This window comes from Aythya ferina, assembly GCF_964211825.1.
Source record: "Aythya ferina genome assembly, chromosome: 1".
Lineage (NCBI taxonomy): Eukaryota > Metazoa > Chordata > Aves > Anseriformes > Anatidae > Aythya > Aythya ferina.
In genome coordinates this window covers 152,764,987-152,784,765 of record NC_140296.1, presented here as the reverse complement: position 1 = coordinate 152,784,765, position 19,779 = coordinate 152,764,987, and the positions used below count along the sequence as shown (strand labels likewise).

The 19,779-nt window shown below is 59.2% G+C and overlaps 2 protein-coding genes across 3 annotated transcripts; both read left to right on the top strand.

Annotated features, from left to right (window-relative positions):
• Positions 1–321: 321 nt before the first annotated feature.
• KCNJ4 (potassium inwardly rectifying channel subfamily J member 4) lies at positions 322–12,912 on the top strand. 2 transcript variants are annotated; one of them, XM_084506789.1, is made up of 4 exons: positions 332–640; positions 838–953; positions 9,383–9,557; positions 10,554–12,912. In XM_084506789.1, the coding sequence occupies exons 3-4, from the start codon at positions 9,520–9,522 to the stop codon at positions 11,881–11,883; spliced, it is 1,368 nt and encodes a 455-aa protein (XP_084362915.1). In that variant the 5' UTR covers positions 332–640; positions 838–953; positions 9,383–9,519; the 3' UTR covers positions 11,884–12,912. The 2 variants fall into 2 exon arrangements, with proteins under 2 accessions (XP_084362916.1, XP_084362915.1); XM_084506790.1 differs by lacking the exon at positions 838–953 and having other exon boundaries at positions 322–640.
• LOC311430252 (endosome-associated-trafficking regulator 1-like) lies at positions 5,432–9,357 on the top strand. The gene has a single exon (XM_084506791.1). The coding sequence runs from the start codon at positions 6,130–6,132 to the stop codon at positions 7,264–7,266; it is 1,137 nt and encodes a 378-aa protein (XP_084362917.1). The 5' UTR covers positions 5,432–6,129; the 3' UTR covers positions 7,267–9,357.
• Positions 12,913–19,779: the final 6,867 nt, after the last annotated feature.

Below are 19,779 nucleotides of genomic sequence, written 5' to 3'. Positions count from 1 at the left end.
GGCTTTCCTCCCCGGGGGGCACCGTGCCGCTGGTTGAGCTCTGGTCTCCCCCATGGCAGCCCCGCAGCGCGTCTCCATGGCTCTGAGCTCACACGCGAGGATGGGCTAAAGTAGCGGAAAGCTGTTGGAGCCTACCACGGAGTTACTGACTTCTTAGCTACAGCCTGCATAGCAATCAGAGAGGGGGAGAGGCAGCCAGGGAAAGGGAGCAGCAGTGCCGAGCGGGGAGGACGGGGGAACGGGAGAGGCGGCGCGGAAATTTGGGGGGGAGAGAGCCGGGGAGCAGCGGAGGCGCAGGGGGAGAGAGGAGAAGGGCAGGAGGGGAAGGGGCAGGAGGGGGCAGAGCAGAACTCGTCGCCGAGCTGCGAGCGCACCAGAGCTCGTGGGATGGACGCTCCCGAGGGCAAAGCACGCTGAGGGGAGGCAGAGGCAGGAGGAGAGGAGCGGGGCACGGCGAGCGAGGGGCTCCTGGGGAAAGGAAACAGCCCGAAGGCGAGAGGGGGCTGAAGAGAAACACACCGGGTTCCTCCGTCCAGGCGAGCTGAGGCGTTTCGTGGGGAGATGGAGGCACCGGCTGCCCTCCCCGTCCTCTGATGCTGGCTCCCCACGGCTCGAGCAGGCGGCCCCCGGCGGGATGCGGGTAAGAGACGGCGCCGGGGAGCGCGGCTCCCGGTGCCGGCACGACAACGGGAAGGTTTTTTTTTTTTTCCTGCGAAAATCCTGCCTCGTTTCATCCGCGCTAGCTCTGAGGAACGGCTATAAATATAACTTAGCGAGATGTGCGTGGCTTCATGCGAGTGTGCCGGGGAATAACAAAGTTGCCTGTGTGCACGGCAGATGTGAATGCGGCTACCGAAGCGTGCCGGGGCAGAGGGCAGGAGCGCGCACCTCTTCGCCAGCCTCCCCAACTTTCCTCCTCTCACCTCGCCGCCTGCACCTCCCTCGCTTTGCAGGTAACCCGCTCGTGCTTGCAGCTCCCGCTGCTTGCTTAGCTCCTGCTCGCCTCGGGCTGGCTCCTGCTCGCTTTTTATTTCCCCTGCTCCCTGGGCCAGCCTGCACCATCGCATCCGCCCGCGTGCACCGGTCCGGGCTCCATCCCTCAGCCCGGAGAAGTACGGCAGCACTGGGAACGTGTTCTCCAAAAAATGGGGTGCAGACGGGGTTGAAGCGGACGTGTGGGCTCTCCATCTGTGCACGGAGCTTTTTGGGCTCCGAACCTGACCCTTGAAGCTTTCAGAGTCCCAGCTTGGCCGGGGGTGGCCCAGCACCTCCCAGACAAGCCCTGTGCACAGGGCCTTCTGGATGCAGGTTTTGGGTGAAGGAGCTCGGGAAGCCACGAGCAAAATGCCAGAGAAACCCCACGGGTGTGGGGTCGTCGGGCAGGTTTGCGTGGCACGGGGGGGTCACCAGGTGCCACCTTCACCCCCTGATGTCCCCCCTCCTCCAGGAGCTTGCAGTCTCCTGTCTCCACCACCCAGCCTTGGCTTCCTCCATGGCAAAGCTCTGAGGCCTCTTCCTTCTCCCATTCCTTCCTTCTGCCATTCCTCCCCTCTCCCATTTCTCCCCTCCGTGGTTGTCCACGGTCTCGGATGCCTGGAGGAGCTGCTGGGCGTGAGGACGGCCCTACACGTGGCTCCATCAGCTTGGGGTCACCGGGAGCCTGGCGGGGCCGGGGAGGTGCGCAGGGAGCACGGCTCCATGAAGATTTGGGGACGTGCCCCTCTCCATTTGCCATCGGAAGCGATGCCTGAGTCACCCCAGCACGTGGCCACCCCTGGTCGTGGCTGCCAACAACAACAAGGATTATACTGAGGCTAGCTGGGATTTGGGCTTGGAGGGGGAAACGGGAGCCTGGCGGGGATGGCGAGGGGCGGCAACCGAGAGGATGAACGGGAGAGGGCCGCAGCCTTCCCCTTCTCCCTCCATTCCCCCTCCTTGGCTGGGGAAGCCAGGGTTCCTCCAGCAATTTGGCTTCTTGGGACCCCGGTGCTCACCCAAAACGTCCCCGGGGTGGCATTGGGCGGTGGCGGGACGGGGGGGATGTGGTGACGGCCACGGGGCCCTGGCTGACATCAGCGCTGATGCGGGCGCGGGGCGTTAATTGCAATCGGCCGTCAGCCAGTTCCCACTTTCCTGGGTCGCTGCCTTATCGCTTAACCCGACGGCGGCCGGGGATCGATCGCTGGCCGCGTGGCGTCCTCATCGATCCCCTGCCCCCAAACGCGCCGTCCCCCTGCTCCGTGCGGGATCCCAAAGGCGCTGCGCTTCGACAAGGGGTGTCGGAGGCACCGGTTTTGCTCCCCGACCCTGCCGTTTTTGCCTGTTTTTGGCAGAAGTGCCGGTCCCCACGCCGGCCGGGGGTCCTCCTTGCCTGCCCCAGCCGTCCGTCCCGCTGCTTTATTTCTATGGCAACATTTCTCCCGAAAAGCTCCAGCGGGAGCCTGGTGCCGTGTGACAACGAGGGAGGCGGCGCCCCCCACGCCGTCCCCGGCCAAAAAACACCGAGAAAAGACCCCGGCCCCTCTCTTTGGCCAGCCCTGGCACAATGAACATCCCGTGCCCGTGCAGCATCCCCTCTGCCTGCCCTCCGCTGCCTGCCCCCTGCCTTCATCCCCTCTTCTTCCTCCCCTGCTGCCCCCTCGGCCAGGTCACCGTTTTGGGGAGCTCTCCCCTCCGATGCACTTTGTGGGGGCCTTGCCCCCTTCCCTCAGCACTGCACACGGCTTCTCGCCCTCTCCACCCATCCCGGCCTGCATCACCCCTTGATTTGAGGAACTGCTGGAAAAGGGAATTACGGAAAAATAACAGAAAAAGGGGCTTCAATATTTACTTCAAGGCAGAGGGAGGGAAAGCAGTGCCATGGCCACGCGAGTGCCGGGAGGCCGTGGGGATGCCAGAGGCTGGCGGTGGCACTGAGGACGGGCTGGGGAAAGCCCGGAGGTGCTGTGGGGACGCAGGAACCCATCGAGATCCCATAACAAGGGGGTCGGGAGCCCTGCAGCTACAAGGAGAGAGAGTGCCCATCCCCAGCGCCTCCTGTTTGAGCCAGGGCTGGGTGTAGGAGCAGGCTTTGCCCCTGCGGGGAGGTGACAGGCTTTTGGTGCTCTCCAAGCCCTCGTCCCTGGTGCTGGAGGGCCAGGGGACAGGGGACGTGGGAGCAGGGTGGTGGCGGGCGGGCAGGGGCCAGGGGAGGGGACGCTGCAACCTCTGCTGCCGGCTGTGTCATGCCGGGGACCTTTGCGCCTAGCCCATTTTTATCTGTGTTTTCTCCCTTTCTCTCCTTCTTTCTCCTCTCCCCCTCCCGTCGGTATGTGGGCTGATCACTGCTCAAACTTTTAATTCAGATGGTAATTGGAATAATAATACGGGCAGAATCCTTCTGGCTCTGTTGCTGCAGCTGGCTTCGGGGAGCTATGAATAGCTCTGAGTCACACACTGAGATGGTTTAACTTCAAATCATTTTGTTTTGTTTTCATATTACCCATGCCCAGGCTCCAGGGCTTCGCAGGGGGGAAAAATCCCCTCTCTCACTCCACCCCAAAACACAACCCCGGGCAGAGGCACGTCCACCAAACCCTCCTGGGGACAGCAGGTCGCGCCGGGGAGCTGGTCAGCTCGCCGTGCCTCGCGGGGCAGATGGGGACTGCTGGCACCAACTTGATCTATTTATAATTATTGAAGGAAAAGGCAGCAGTGTGTATGTAAAAATGGCACGGAGCTGCTTCCAGCTTCCTCCCCTCACCTGCCCTACGCCTCTTGCCTCTTGCTCTCCCGCACGGCGGCCACGCCGAGGAGGAGTGGGGCCAAGGAGGACTTGCAGAGCCCTGGCAGCTCATCCCTGCGGCCCTCCGAGCCCTGCCATCGACCCCGTGAGGGTTTGGGAGGACCGGGAGCTCCCTGGATGGAGCCGCAAAGGGGATGGAGAGGAAAAAATGGAAGCGGCCACGGGTCTGCTGGGCTCTGCCCAAAACCTGGGTCCCGATCCCTGAAGGGAGCAGGAGGTGAAGGGGAGGAAAGGCACGAGGCAGCGGCCACCGTCGGGGAGGCCGTGACCACAGACGGGGAGGAAGCGTTCGCCAGACGGCTCCAGATAAAGCGAAGCGTAAAAATACCATGGGATTTTTCCATCGCCGCCGTTGCTCGCAGCCTGCGTCCTGGAGCGCCAGATACGGCTGTTATAAAAAGAGAAGTGGGGGAGTGCTTCGGCGTGGACCTGTCTGTTCTGCTTCACCAGGCTGCTCCGCCGCGGGGCTGAGGGAAGATTGACGAATGTGAGCCGCTCCGGCAGGGGATGGAGGAGACCTGGGACGAGCGAGGAAACGCACCAGGAGCACGGGATCAAGCGATGGAGGCGTCGTGTTGGTGCCATGAGTGCTGCCGGTGCTGCCGGCCTCCAGATCCCTCGGAAAGGGGCAGTGACAGGCACTGTGGACCAGGATGGAGTGCTCAGGGCCTGGCGCAATGGCTTGTGCCAATAAAGCAAAGAGCAAGGCACGGCCGTGGTGCTCCCAGCATCGCCAGGTGGATGGCACAGGAGATGGGGAGCGGCTGGGAACGAGGGCAGGGCTGCAGGGAGGGACGGGAGCAGTCTGCTGGCCCTGCTCTCCAACCCCCCCGGCTGCAGGGGCTGCCACTGCCCCCACGCTGTGCCCACCGAGGGTTCCCCAGGAATCACCACCAACCAACCCCTCAGTTTGCCCCATCTCCACGTGGGTCCCTGGAGGCAGGACCAGCTCCCTGGGCACGCTCCCATGGGATGGGGATTTGCAGCTCTGCCCTCGGCCAGACTTTCCTCCCCTGGTCTGTACGGCCAACACCGCATAACTGAGGCCATGAACGTCACCCCCTTTTGCTGGGAATATCCTCGAGCTTCCCCCAACTTCATCCCACTCACATTTTAGGTCTCTGGGGATGGACAGGACCCCTCGGTGTCCCCTTGGCGTGGATTGCAGGGAGGATAATGATGAGCACGGGGTGATCTGGAGGCACGACCCCTGACCTTGGGGAGCCCACTGCGCAGGCAGGGCAATCTCAGCCTCTGGGAGCTGGGAGCAGTGAGCGGGTTTCTTTCCACCCCTCCATCTCCTGGCTCGTGCAGCGGCCAGGCTGTGGCCGGCCGGCAGTGCGAGCGGTCCCTCTGCCAGCTGGCAGCAGGGGACAGAGCGGGGCGGCAGCAGCGCAGCGCGGACCCGTCTGCGGCCAGCCCGCGGGGCCGATGCCCTGCCCAAAGCGCTGCTGCCGCTCCGCTCGGCTGCCGGCAGCCAGGCTCGGCTCCTCCTGCCTCGCAGGAGGCAGCAAGGGCGGCCTCGGGGGTCCCAGCCGCCCACCAGTGACCGAGGTAGGTGCTCGAGGGGCTGTCCGGAGGGGACGGCGGCGGCGGCCCCCGTGCAGCGGGCTGAGGCCGCCGGCGGGGTGGACTTTACGTGGCTCGGCGATTGCCAGGTCGCTGACGGAGTGAAGCAGGTGCCTGGCTTTATAACAGCCCGATTCGTGCTCTGTCCCTGCCCTCCATCCTCTCCCCGCATCAGCCTCTGTGCCCCCGACTGCGGCTTTGCGCGGCACGCTCCTGCTTCGCCAGCCCTGTCCCCTTCCCCTGCCTGGTGCCAGCACTGGCAGCGATGCTCCAGCAGCCCTGCTCTTGCTGCCAGCGATGTCTCCAGCCCCGCGCTGCCTGCCCAGGGCCACCGATCCCTCTCCCCGTGCAGCACGAGAGGTTTCGGGTCGCTTTGCCAGCTCCTCTCCACCCACCGACAGCATCCCCGGGCTGGGTGGGCTCTGCGGGACCCCGCTGCCAAAAAAAAGCCCTGGTACAGCTCCTGGGTCCCTCGCTTCTTCCTCGTGACAGCACAGCGGGCATGGAAGCTGCACGGTGACATCACAGACCGGGGTGGTTCCTGGGCACCCCCCTTAGCAGAGACAGAGATGCCTGGTTCTCCCCTCCCTGCCACCTCCGCTCCCCACCGCGCGCACCCCAGCACCCTGCTGGTTTGAATGGAGGGGCCCCAGTGACCGGCTGGTCCCCCGCCAGTGTCACCGAGGCTGCAGAGGTTGGCACGGGGCAGGTGTCACCCGCCTGCGGGACCGGGGCTCGGGGCGGTTCGGATCCTCCCGTTCCCTGCAGCCCTGAAGATGTCGCGGCCACTTGGTGTCTCCGGGGCGATGGAGAGGGCCTGCCCGGAGCCTCAAGACCTGGAAGATGACGATGATGATGATGACAACGACGAGGACAACGACGATTACCGGTACGCCTGCCACTCCATGCATCCTCCGCCCCAGTGCAAGGGCCGCGACAACTCTGGTGACAGTCAGCTGGAGGATCCGAGTGGGCCCGTCCCCATCCCCTTCCCCTTAAAGCCCAGACACTCCTGCGTGGTGAAGGACGGCGAGAAAAACAGGATGTACGCCAAGAGGCTGGCCAGGCACGCGCTGGAGCTGGAGGAGGACGCTCAGGACTTTCAGGAGCCGTTTTACAAGGAGACGGAGACGGCCGGCAGCTTGTCGGAGGAGGAGGACGACAGCTGGACCAGGACCTACCACCTCCCCGTGCACCAGCGGCCGCGCGGGTCCCACGCTGCCAGCCTGTCTCCGTGCAGCCCCTACGACTCGTTCCAGCACGGCGCCAGCAAGCACCCGGGGACGGACGCGTTCGCCCTGTGGGCCCACGCCAGCGACCCGCACCTCGCCTACCCGGAGCACGGCAGGGCCGCGGAGCCCCACATGCAGCAGGAGGAGCCCGTCGGGGACAGGGAGCTCCCCTCCTTGCAGCTGACCTACAGAGTGCTCCGGGACGAGAACAACGTGCTCAGGAGGATGGTGAGGAGCATGCAGAGCTCCTTGGAGAGCCAGGCGCGCACGGTGCGCAGCCTGGAGAGGCGGCTGAAGGCCAGCCTGGTCAAAGAGGAGAGAGAGGCCCAAGGGCTGCAGACGCTCGTCCAGCAAGCCGAGAGGAGCCTCCAGCTCATGACCCAGCGGGCTCTGGAGGCGGAAAGCGACGTGGAGAGGCTGAAGCAGGAGATGATCGTTCTCCAGGGGGAGCTGGAGACCTCCAAGGTGGAGAACGAGCACCTGCGAGCAGGCCAGACCACGGACCTGGGGGCGGTGAAGCACAACATAGACGTTGCCTTGCAGAGCCTCCACAAGATAATATCGGGCGCCAACCTGTCCATCAGACAGCTGGTCTCCGGAGCAGAGTCGCTGAACTTTGTTGCTGAGCTCCTGAAGTCCACAGGCAAAATTTCGGATGCTGAAGAAGAGAATGACCCGTGAATGAAATGCTGTGGGGGTCCTGTGGGGGAGCGTACAGACTGAGGCCACGGGTGTCCCCCCCCACAGCCTACACTAAAAATGTTTTTTCTCATGTGCTGGGCTGCGTGTGTTCATCTTGGTAACCTTTATTCTTCACAGAAACGCTTGCCTTGTGGTTAATTATGAATTGTGGGTACTGCTGTAGCTGTTTTGGCACAGTAGAGCCAGAAGCAAGCACTCCCCAGGCCCTGAGCTGCAAGGCCCGGCCATGGTGGGCCTGTGCAAGAGCTGATTTGGGCTCCCACATGCCCAGCAGCAGGGAATGTGGTTCTCCTAAACACATCCCCTCACTTAGCTGAACAGGGGATGGGCACAGGCCTTGTACCTGTGTTTCCTCCCTTCCCTTTGCCCCTTCTTGGTGAGCTGGGGCAGGTAAGGAGCGGAGGTCTGGGTGCTGCTGCAGATGTTCCTCAGGTCCTCCTTCCTCCTCGCCTCGTCACGTGGAGCCAGCAGTTCACCTGGCACCAAAATATGAAGTCTCTTTGGAATTTGTGCTCCTATTTCTGCGGCCAGGGAAAGCAGAGGCTGGGGAGGATGCGGTGGAGAGGAGCATCCCTGAATCACCCACCCTTGCCACCTGCTGAAGAAGTGAAGGCAGGACCCTGCTGTCCAAATTCACCAAAGATGTGGTTTAGCTTTATCCTTTTGGGACCACCTGTGGGCACAAAGTGACCTTTCTTGGTCACCGAGTCATCCCTCAAGGTTTCTGACCAATTTAGGTTACCCACCTCAGTTTCTGCTGTAGGTTTCCCAGCTGCACACCAGAACTTTCCATGTCTGGCCAAAGGGACCCTCCTTAAATAGTTGGATGCAGTTGGGTGGTGAGGGGTGGGTGCTGGCAGAGTTCAGCACCGTGCTTTTTCCCTGATGGGAATTTTGCAGAGCAAAAATTCACTTTTACCTCTACAAGGTAAGTGTTGAACTACGAGGCTGCTGCTGTCTCACGGTCCTCTAGCGTCCCTGCTCTGAACAGCCCCGGTTGTGTTGCCACAGGCCTTCAGCTGCCTCAGTAACCTTGGCTTCTGGGGAAGGGACTGCTGATTAACCTTCATCAGAGACGTGACAACGGCAGTGCCTGCACATCAGGGGTGATGTCTGGAGCTCCTGACTTGCTGCCTTCCAGTCTGTGCTCCGAAGGCGGCGGTCACTCTTAACCACACGAAGCCCCACTCTTGCAACAAGCTCTAAACATCAGGTTTGACCCAGAAATCCTTGGATTTGACCGAGATACGGCAACCTCTGGTTGCTCATCGGTGAGGCTGGGAGGAAGGCTGGCCGTGTCTGCGCTGCTGCCGTAATCCAAAGGTTACAGCGCGGGATTAGCACGGGTGTACAAAGCCCTTCCTAATCGGTGAGTCATTACCCCCTCGCTGCGTTTCACTCCCCAGCAGCTCTAGGTCGGCTCTCGAGCCTTCAGTCTCCCAGTCCTTCAGTTCGGGGAGGACCAGGTCGGGACATAGCATCTGCTGGACGTCCTCCCCACGGCACGCGCGGGCTGCCGCAAGGTCTGTTTGCTCTAACCGGCTTCTGCTTGGCTACCCCTAAGCTCTTTCTTTGCGTCACTTCTCCTTTTTGGCTCTACTTTTTGCTTTCCTTCCCATCTTTAAAATGGTGGTGGTGGTGGGGGGGGGGGATGTTCTGCACTCCCTGGAATTAAATGCCCTCTGGGTCAGGCTGGGCTGATGGAGATCCCTGCGGACCGCCGCGTGTGTCCGTGCTTTGTTAGTCCTTGTGTGCGGGGTATTTAGGCTGGCTGAGCTCTCGCCCTCGTGTAAGCTATGATATTAATATATTGGCTCAGGGCAGGGGCCCTGCAAGCTGCTCAACTGGCGTGTCCTTGATCTGCGGAGCGGTGACCAGCCTGCCAGCACCTCTACCTGGGCTGGGGGCTGGGGGCTGCGGGCCGTGGGTCAACCAGGCCTGCGTCCATCGGCCCTTCACCTGCTGGAGCAGGGCTGTGGCGTGGTGTCCCCTGGCACCAGCAGGACCCTCTGGGACCCGTGCACCATCCACACACCCAGGATGGGTGCTTTCGTGGGGGGCTTTGACGGGGTTTTGCTTTGTCCTTCTCCATAAGGCATGCAGCCAGGAGCAATGGCGATGACAGCATGGGCCTCAGCTGGCCAGAGGTGAAACCCAGAGCCGCTCGGTCCCGCCTGAGTGCCGCTGCATGAGATCCCACGCTCCTCCAGCTCCCCTGGCCCCTGACACCCGATGATACAGCGAGCCATGGGCAGCGTCCGAGTCAACCGGTGAGTAGCCTTCATCTCAAGGACTGTTGCTGCAGCAGGTGGTCCGGGCAGCCTCATCTGGTCCCTCAGGCTCTACGTTCAGCCCATCTCTCGCTATATCCTTCTCAAAATACCTGCCGGGGGCTTTCCCGCTCCAAGCCATGGCTCCTTTCTCTGGCTCCAATCTGAAACGCGCCATATGTGGGGGGAGATCTTGGCTCTCAGCAGGGTTGGCTGCTGCAGAGGAGAAGCAAAGTACCAATGCAGTGCTGGACACTTGCCCTGGCCCAGAAATTGCCAATTTCAGCAGGACTGCAGAAGCCCCGCGTCCCCTTTCCAATGAGATGAGGATGGCAGATGGTGCTGGAGCTGTTAGGCTGCCCTGAAGAAAACACCCTATTTAAGCACCGAGCACTTGGCACCAGGGTGATGGTGGCCATGCCGGAGGAATCCAGCAAACCTGTCAACACGACGGGGTGGGAGGGAGGCACTGCCAGCCCAAGTGGTCCTGGGAGGCCACGGTGACAAGGGCAGAGTGGTCTCGGTGGGTCTGTGCACGCGGGGAGAGGCAGCTGAATCTCCTCAGGGCTCAGAGCATCTTCTGCCATCACGCCTTTAAGCAGCCTCTGCGACTTTAGGCCCAGCAGCACATAAGCACTCAGGAGCTGCCTTCTCCTGGCAGCGAGGAGAGGTGCAGCGGTGCCATCCGTGACGGAGGGGAGCAGGGAGGACAAAGGCTCCCCAGAGAGGGGAGTTTCTCCCAGGGAAACTGCCAGTGCTTTGGTTGTTGATCTCCAAATTACACCTTTGGCTTCGGATGCGGGATGCTGGGAGCCACGCTCGTTGCTGTGGCAACTGAATTGTCCTGAGCGCAGGGAAGTGTATAAACATTGTCACCAACGCACAATGGAGTCGGTGAGGAGAGCAGAGGAGGAACTAGCAACGCCCAGCCTTATATAACGCCGGGGCCAACATGTTGCTCCTCACGTCTCTCTCTGCCTGTCCCTTCTCTTCCAGGTACAGCATCGTCTCGACCGAAGAGGATGGACACAAGGTCTCCGCGCTGGGCAGCATGAACGGGCACAGCCGGAACGGGAAGGGCCATGCCCCCCGGCGGAAGCACCGCAACCGCTTCGTCAAGAAGAACGGCCAGTGCAACGTCTACTTCGCCAACCTGAGCAACAAGTCTCAGCGCTACATGGCCGACATCTTCACCACCTGCGTGGACACGCGCTGGCGGTACATGCTCATGATCTTCTCCGCCGCCTTCCTGGTCTCCTGGCTCTTCTTCGGCTTCCTCTTCTGGTGCATCGCTTTCTTCCACGGCGACCTCAACGCACCGGTGGTGGGAGGTGGCCCCTCTCTCCTCAAGCCCTGCATCATGCACGTGAACAGCTTCCTGGGGGCTTTTCTTTTCTCGGTGGAGACGCAGACAACCATCGGGTACGGCTTCCGCTGCGTGACTGAGGAGTGCCCGCTGGCCATCATGGCAGTCGTGGTCCAGTCCATCGTGGGCTGCGTTATTGACTCCTTCATGATTGGCACCATCATGGCCAAGATGGCCAGGCCCAAGAAGCGGGCCCAGACTCTCCTCTTCAGTCACCACGCGGTCATCTCCGTGCGGGATGGCAAACTGTGCCTCATGTGGCGAGTGGGCAACCTGAGGAGGAGCCACATTGTGGAGGCCCACGTCCGAGCCCAGCTCATCAAGCCCTACATGACAGAGGAAGGGGAATACCTACCCTTGGACCAGCGGGACCTCAATGTAGGCTATGATGTGGGCCTCGATCGTATATTTCTGGTCTCGCCCATTATTATTGTTCATGAGATCGATGAGGAGAGCCCGCTCTATGGGATTGGCAAGGAGGAGTTGGAGACGGAGAACTTTGAGATTGTTGTTATCCTGGAGGGGATGGTGGAAGCCACGGCCATGACCACGCAGGCACGAAGCTCTTACCTCGCGAGCGAAATCCTCTGGGGTCACCGTTTTGAACCAGTCGTGTTCGAGGAGAAGAACCACTACAAAGTGGATTATTCGCGTTTTCACAAGACCTACGAGGTAGCTGGCACACCTTGCTGCTCAGCCCGGGAGCTGCAAGAAAGCAAGATGACTATCCTACCTTCTCCTCCACCTCCCAGTGCCTTCTGCTACGAGAACGAGCTGGCTCTTGTCAGTCAAGACGAAGACGAAGACGATGATGAAGTGGGTGTGGCGTTAGGTGGCAGCACCAAGGAAGAGGGAGGTGTCATCCAGATGATGGATTTTGGAAGCCACCTGGACCTGGAGCGGCTCCAGGCAACTCTGCCCCTAGATACTATCTCGTACCGCAGGGAGTCAGCCATCTAACTCCTCCAACCTCCCCATGCTACACCCGTTGCCCACCATCTCCTCCTTTGTTCTGCCCCCGTACGTAGCCGGATAAGTCCCTCGCCCACCAAAAAAAAACAAAACAACCCGCCCGTGACCACCTCTCAGCACCTGAGTACATCAAGGCCTGGAGCTGCTCTGATATACTCCCCATCCCGTGAAGTTATACCGCCTGGAAGAGGAGTGAGGATACACGATCCTTCCGGGGTGTGCAGCTTGTGCGAGGACCCGTTGCCTGCCCAGAGGCAGCAGAGGAGCACACCCGGTTTCTCATCTCTGGAGAGGCGACAGGAGTCCGTGCCCTCAACGGGCAGGCTGGGACCCCCGAAATTGTTTCTGCGGCTGAGACACTGACAGACTTTCTGGCCCCTCCCGACGTGGGCAGGCCCCGTGGCTATCACGATTGTCACGAGGAGAGGAGTGGTGATACCTAAGCCCTGACCAGATGAGGATGGACAGGAGAGTTTAGGACTCCTGGAGGGAGCGGGGAAGGCTCTGGAGGGAGGGGTTTGCTTGCATGTTTATTGCTTGTTGCACATGACTTTCTTTGTACATAAACCAGACGAAGAACCGAAATCCATATTCTTCCACTGAAAACGCCAAGCTAGGAGAGAAGGACGCTGCACGTAGCCCGCTCTGCGCTCTCCTCGGCTTTTGGCGCCCGTCACCTCCAGAAGCAGCTCGGCTCCACGGACTCAGACCCAGCCCTCCCGGCCCTCCCGAAACACGCGTCCTGCTGCTCCCCGAGACGCCTGGCAGGGGAGGCAGGGCCCTGTGCTTGCACGCCCGGACTGCTGCCGGCACGGCACGGCTGGCACGGCAGACAAGTGACCTGAGTGGACAGCAGAACCTCTCCGTGCTCCTTCCACCTCCTCCGTTCTCCTCCCTGCTGCCATCAGCTGTAAAACTGAATTTGTAACTATTTATTTTTAATAAAGTCGAATATCCCAGGGGGAGGTTTGGAAGCGAAGGGGAGACCCCAAAGCTGCAGCCCGGTGTAGAGACTGATGAGTGCTGGTGTTTGCTGTTTGTATGGCAGCGGTGCCTCCAGGCTCCCTCGTTCTGGGCCCCTCTGGGAAAGACCTGCCATAAGAGGCTCCAAGAGTGTGCCTGGGGCTAGGATATGTTGCATACACCATGCGTGGAGGGAGGGATGCATTTGCATTAGATTTTCCGATAGGATGGGTCAAACAACCCTGCCTGCTTCGGAGATAACAGGAGTTTTGCCCAAGAAAGGCTCAGGGGTGTGCTTGATGAAGAGGCAGAGATGTGCTCAACACTGCTCTAGATGTAAGGCTCAACATGCACACAAACAAGACAAAAACTCACCCATCCCCAAATTGCTAGGGACAAGTAAGAGCTGGGATACAGAAAGGGAGGGCATCAGCCACAGCTAGACCAAACATCATTTTTCTATCATTGCACAGAAGGCACAAAAGCTTGGCGAGACATTGCCTTTAGGAGCAGCAGGATCACTCATGTAATACTGTAGGACGATACAAGGATGGGAAGATAAATGGCTAGCTCAAGAAGCCGCCCTGGGCACCTAACAGAGGTGCTATCAGGGAAAAGGCTGAGGAAATGATGTCCCACCTCGGCCCTGACCTACAGAGCAGAAAGCCAGCATCTCGATAGCAGTTCAGGATTGGTGCAAGAAGCAAGAGCAGCCTTTGTTTCCCACACAGCCTCCTGGCTTTTCCCACCTACGGCTGGCCACCCAACCTCGTTTCTCCGCGTGTGTCCCTGTCCCACCTCCCCTCCCTGCTGCTAATTACCAAAGCCCCTCCCTCCCTCCCTTCATTATTTATTTATTTCCCCCAGAGGGAATAAACAGGGGCCGGTATTGACCTGGCTTTCAATACAGCTTTCAGAGCCGGCCGCCTGTCGCTGGCCATGGCAGTGGAAACAAACTAATGGACCGAGAGGGAAGGACTCCTTGTACGAGGACACGAGCACCCAGGACACGGTTCCCAAAAAGGAGGAACCCACGTGGCTGAACACAGCATCCTTTTGGGGGCAGGGAAGTGTTGGGGGGGTGATGATCCCCCAGCCTGGTCGCTCCTGGGAGCCCCGCTTTGTCAACGCACAGAGGTAGGTGCATCCTTCGTCCTCCTTGTGATCCCCCAAATCACCAAGCACTCGTGCCCAGGGACACACGCATACGTCACACGTGGGCATAAGCCACCCTACACCACAGCCGCACCCCACAAACACCCAGCCACGGGCTCACAAACCTCCTGCTACAGCAGCATTCACCGCAACCAGCGCCTCCGGGGTGGGCTCCTTCACATGGCCCACAAAAAGCCACCAGCAGAACCCCCCGTGGAGAGCTGTTTGCCCTAAGGAAGGCTTTTAAGGGGTCTGCAAACCAGCTCTCCGAGCCATTCACAGCCATAAATACAGCCAGGGTGCTGCTATGCGTGATGTACGGAGCGTTGCCCTTCAGGTAGGGGATGCTTTCTGCTCCTGTGCTCTCCAGAGAAGACACCTCTGTGTGCTCCCTCGCTCCTGATGGTGGGATCGTTTCTGCAGTGGCTCGTTGTTGAAAGCTATTCAAACCTCAGAAAGCTAAGGGGGAGAGGAAGGGCTTTTTCCCCTATGAATGAGATCCAGGCACTGGCTCAGATCCTGCACCCCATGACAGCTAACTGTGCCGCGCTGGCTCCTGCCAGCTCTCGGATGAACATTGTTGTTGTTTGAAATGACACTCGAGCAAACTTGTTTCATGCTTTATTTTTGGTGACACTTCCAGCCAACCCTTTTGAAAAGAGACCGTCGCTGGCACCTTTCAGCTCCCCCCAAAACTTGCTCAGCGAAACGTTTTTGATACACAACTGCGGCTAAAAATATTGTCAAGGAACACGATAATAGTTTCAAACAGGGAAAAAAAATGGGTCTGGATTTCCGTGACCGGGAAATCATGTTGAAAATGTTCTCGTTTCTGAACAAAACTGATTTTTTTTTTTTTTTTTTGCACCCAGCTCTGCTTCCGTTGTGTCCCGGAGCAGAGAGCAGCCAGCTGCACGCGGGCTGGTGACCTCTGCGCTGCAAAATGCCTTTTCCTCTTCTTCCCAGGCCATTAAGGGCTCGCTCCTGGCCCTGCTAAGTCAATGGGAATTTTGCTATTGCCTGGGGTGAGCGCGGAGCTGGGCCCTAATGGAGTGCCACTATCGGAAACCCCCCGCGGTGAGAGGCCTGCGCTCAAGCTGGGGAGCTGGGACAGGGGAAAGCGGGCTGAGCAGGAGGGGGAGAGGTGAAAGGGCAGTTTGTGGGGTCGGGGGGGAGCTCAGTGCATCCCTTGGGGGGCACCCAGCAGGGTGGGCGCCCAGCAGTGGGCTGGGCAGGGGACCCTTGGGTGCAGCCGGCTGGGATTTGGGGTCCCTGAGCCAGGGGCGCTGCCCAGGCTGGGGGCGCAAAGCAGAGGAGCTGAGGTGGCAGCGAGGTGCCCAGCCCTTTTGGGGGGGGGTCTGCTGGGGGGTGCAGCCCTCCCAAACCCCCTGGTGCTCTGCGGGAGCCGGAGCGGGGATGCTGCGTGTCCTCAGAGCACCACCTAGGGATGGGAGCCAGCCTCGCACCCTGCCTCTCCCCGCTCCTCCAGCGGCTGCGGGGACACCCCTGAGGTGCAGGGGATGGGGTGCAGGGGATGGGGCTGTTCCCCTTCCCATTCTGCAGACAACGCCGGCTCTGGAAGGACGGGAACCGGGGTGCCAGCGTTTTCCCAGCCTGGTCCTTCAACTCCCAGCAAAGGTCAGGCTGGATGGGGACGGCTCTGTCAACTACCAGCTCTGCGAAACCTCAGCAGCTTTCACAGAGCACCCAGTGGCTTTGAATGCCATTCAGATGGACACCGACACTTTGAGTTCTTCTGCAGGCAAAGCCGTGCCAGCCCAGGGAGGTTGTGCAGAGAAAACCTGGGTTCAGAGTCAGGTCCCTCTGGTCACGGCCCTGCCAAATGCCAGTCCCTTCAGTTGTCACCTCTGCAAGCTGGCTGGTTGCAGATGCTCAACATTTCACTTTTTTTTTTTTCCCCACATTTCCATTCCTCAGTCCCTTGGCCTGACACACGTACCTTATGGGGCAGCAGGGTAATGCTGCCTTTCCCCTGCCCCGGGCAGCTGTGAAACTGCGTGGTAGCGGAGAAATGCCCCGCTGGGACGTGTCCTGGCCAGCACGGTGGCTGGCACACACCTCGCAGGCCTTGCAGTGCCCTAGGAGCTCTTCTGGCAACCAACCTTTCCGTATCCCCTCGGGACATAAGGTAATGGTAGCCTGGCTTGCAAACTGTATGCAGTCTCTGCTCCTGGGTTTCTCCCAGTTCCTGAGAAAAGCAACGGGAGCAGAGCAGTCATTTCCTTACCTTTGAACACGTCCCCTCCAGAAGGGAGCATCCATTGGGGACAACCCCTCTGCTCTCCGGGCAGCTGTAGCTCTAAGCACGCAGACCCCAAGTGACAGGCTACCCAAATCAGGGCAGCGCGGGAAGAGGAAATGCATGCTGCTAACTGCAGCGGGGTGATTTCACTGCCCTGGGGCCCACGAAGAAATGCAGAGATGGACACAAACACCGTCCTGAAATAGTCTGTCAGACACCGGACATTTGAGCTTTCAAAGCTTTTGGCCTCTGAAATGAGCGGGATTATTTTGGTGCCGTGCTATTTTGAAATAGCACGCCTTGAGACCTGGGGCCCGGTGCTATTAGGGTCCCCGGGCTGCGGTGCGGGGACGGAGTTGTTCGAATGTCCCAGCGCTGCGGTCACCGAAATTGCCCAGCGACTCGCCCCAGAGCACAAACCCCCCCTGACCCTCGGCTGTCGCAGGGAGCCAGTCCCCAGCTGCCTCTGGCCCTCGGCCGCGTGGTGAGATGGCCTTTTGTTAATCGGTGCCCCGTGCCTGGCGCTCAGCCGGCGAGGACAGGCTGTCCCTTGCGGAGAACCCCCTTGCATAAGAATCGCGGAGGAGCCGCGCTGAGATGCTGAACTAATCCAGCGGGGCATGCCGGGAAGCTGCATTTTAAGCCATCCTCCCTGCCCTCCCGGCTCCCCGCATGTTGTTTATCTCTCCCGGCCCTCCCACAGCCGTACGTGAATTATCCTGACTGGGCAAGCTGGTTTCATAACCGCCTGGGCCTCCCCCCCACCCCCCGGCACGCATATATGTGGGACTGGCTCGTACACGGGAGGCTTTTGGGCCACCGTTTTTCGCCGCTGTGAATCACGAGCTCGGGTGAACGCCGTGCTCCCCCCCGCGGGTGGTATCTGAGTGGTTTTGCTCCCGTGGCAGGCATGTGCCGCCTCACCTCTGCCAAAAATGCCAAACGCAATCGGGCGCTGCGCATCACAGGACCGAAGGGCAACGCGGGATGAAAGGGACCCCGCCAGGCACCTCCGTGAAGGGCTTGGCTCTGTCTTTTACCAAGACTCCCCGCTGCTTTTCCACAGAGCTGCTCCCCAGCCAGGGTTTCCTTCTCCCCAGGTGCAGGGCTTTGCATTTGTCCCCGCTGAACTCACAGGGTTCCTGCAGGACCATCCCTCCAGCCTGCATCCCTGGTAGTACTGGTGGTAGGGGGCTGGTTGGACCTTGGAGGTCTTTTCCAGCCTTAATGATTCCCTGATTTTTGGTCCTCCTTCCAATGCAGTGTCACCTGCAGGCTTGGTGTCTTCTCCATGGGCTGCTCGCCCTCTCACCAGAGGCTAAAAGAAGATAAAAAAACCCACCCTCAGAGTTGTATGCTCAGAGCCAGCCCTCCAGGATGATGCGACGGGGCTGCCCCAGCCCATGGCTCTGCCACGGGGCAAAACCCAAGCACAGAGAGGGACAAATTCAACCCCTTTTCTCCAAAAAAAGACAAGCTTGGAGGATGAGCTTATACACCTTCAAACAAGGTGCTGCAGACTCAGCCCTGAGCCCTGCTTCTGCCCTGTCCCTCAGTCCTCTGCTACGTCTGCCCTGGCCTAACACAGCCCCAGGGGTGCACCTCAATATTCCTATTTGTTTGTTTTCTTTTTTTTCCACCTGGTCATTTTTTTTCTTTTACTTTTTTAAACAAAGCAAGGCGGCGTGGGTGGCTGACAGAAGCTGGGAATACCACAAGGATAAAAAAAGGTGAGGTATATGGAAAAAACCAATAAAGGCCCTTAATTATAGGTGTGGTCGGGAGCAGCTCCTATTATTAACACTGCCGACACTTCCCCTTTTTCAGACCCTGTTTTCACTAGCTTACAGCTTTGTCAAAGCTTCTCCAACCGAGCAGAAACTTGTTGCCAGTGATGGCCTCAGCTTGGATTGGGCCCGTTTATTGAGTTTTTCTGGAAACATTGAAAACCCAGGAGGGGTTTTGGAGCCCAGGAACATGGGGCAGAGCAGTGGGGATGGGGAGAGCAGGAACCAGAGCGTTTGTGGGGGGCTTGGTGGCAGGTGGGACTGGGGACGGAGCCGTGTCAGCTTGTGCTGCTGGGACCACAGGCTTCTCCAGCACCTCTGCAAGAGGCCATGATTCCCAAGGCTTTCTGGTGCTGTGATGCTCCAGAAACATCCTCGTGAATTTGAGTTATGATAGACTCTTTAATTACATGGCCACAGATTTATTTTCCACAGGACACCCGCCGCACGCAGGTTGGACGGTGCTCAGGATGAGTCGGGACTGTGTCATGCAGGAGCCTCCTTGCAGTGCCTCAGCATCATTTTTTATTTTATTTATTTTTTTTATTTTTGCAAAAGTGTGAAGGAAAAGGAGTGACTCATTGCTGAGACGGTTGTGTGCTGGCCTGGATCCCTGCCCCGCCGCGGATTTCCTACCTGATGCTGAGCGAGTCACTCACAGCAACCTTTTTGGAGGTAGCTATTAGCTATGTTTTATTTATTTTGGCGTTTTGCTTTGTTTTTGGCCTCGTGCTATCCTGGGATCCTGGTGTCTCATTTGCGGGAGTATTTATTGCTCCCTGCTGTGTGTGAATTGGGACTTGACTGTACAAAAGGCTACAAAATGCAAAGCGCTCTGGCAAGGTTCACCACTCAGATCAGCGTCCCCACATTGCAGGCTACTTCTGACCTTACATCAGGGAACATTAGGTCTTCTCTGAAATGCTGCTCTTTTGCTTGGTGTGAGTATTGGGAAGGCAAATCCCTGATTATTTGGGAAGCACTGCGAAATCAAAGTATGTGTCCTGTGAAAAGACCCCGTGAGCACTAATCATTGTTTTTAGAGTAGGGGCTGACTATCCTGGAGTTAATAAACTGTGAGTTAACGCTTTGAACAACAAGGAGAAAACAGAATACCAGACAGCTGATCCTCAAATGATCACCAGCCAGCCTGGGCAGGGATCCCGGGACAAGAAATGCATGTGGTCTTATACAACCTGGACCGTAATCCATATCCTTCCTATTTCGGCCCATTTCGGGTCTGAGGATTGTGCTGCGCTAGCACTGCCCTCGCATAGCATTTCGAGCGTGATCAAGTAAATCTTGTGGTCCTCGTGACACACTGCTAACCCCGTGCCTCCATTACAGCAAGGGCAGGAGGGCAGCCGAGCTGTGGCCCCAGGGCAAGCTAGCACAGGAGGCGGCCAGATTTCTGCTGGGTTTATCAGTGTCAGATGAGCAGAGGTGGCCCCGGCCCGGTGGGAAGTCACCTCAGGGACTCTTGGGCTGCCAGGAGGTCTGCTCTGCTGGATGCATCAAGCTGTGTGTGCTTGCCTCCTCTTGAATGCCAGGTGTTTGCTCTCACTTCAAATTTCTTGCTTCTGCTGGCCCTGTAGAGGTAGAATATCAGCACAAATTCAGTTTTCTCTGCTCTTCCACTCGTTCCTCACACCTCCCCAGCGTGTGAAGACACGGCTCTGGTCTTTGAAGCAGCACGTCCCTCCCTAGATAGCAGAC

Excerpts from the sequence above, each read along its gene's own strand:
- LOC311430252 (XM_084506791.1), top strand. The coding sequence starts at position 6,130 with ATGTCGCGGCCACTTGGTGTCTCCGGGGCGATGGAGAGGGCCTGCCCG.
- KCNJ4 (XM_084506790.1), top strand. The coding sequence starts at position 9,520 with ATGATACAGCGAGCCATGGGCAGCGTCCGAGTCAACCG. Across the intron at positions 9,558-10,553 it reads GGCAGCGTCCGAGTCAACCG|GTACAGCATCGTCTCGACCG; the intron begins GTGAGTAGCCTT and ends CTTCTCTTCCAG.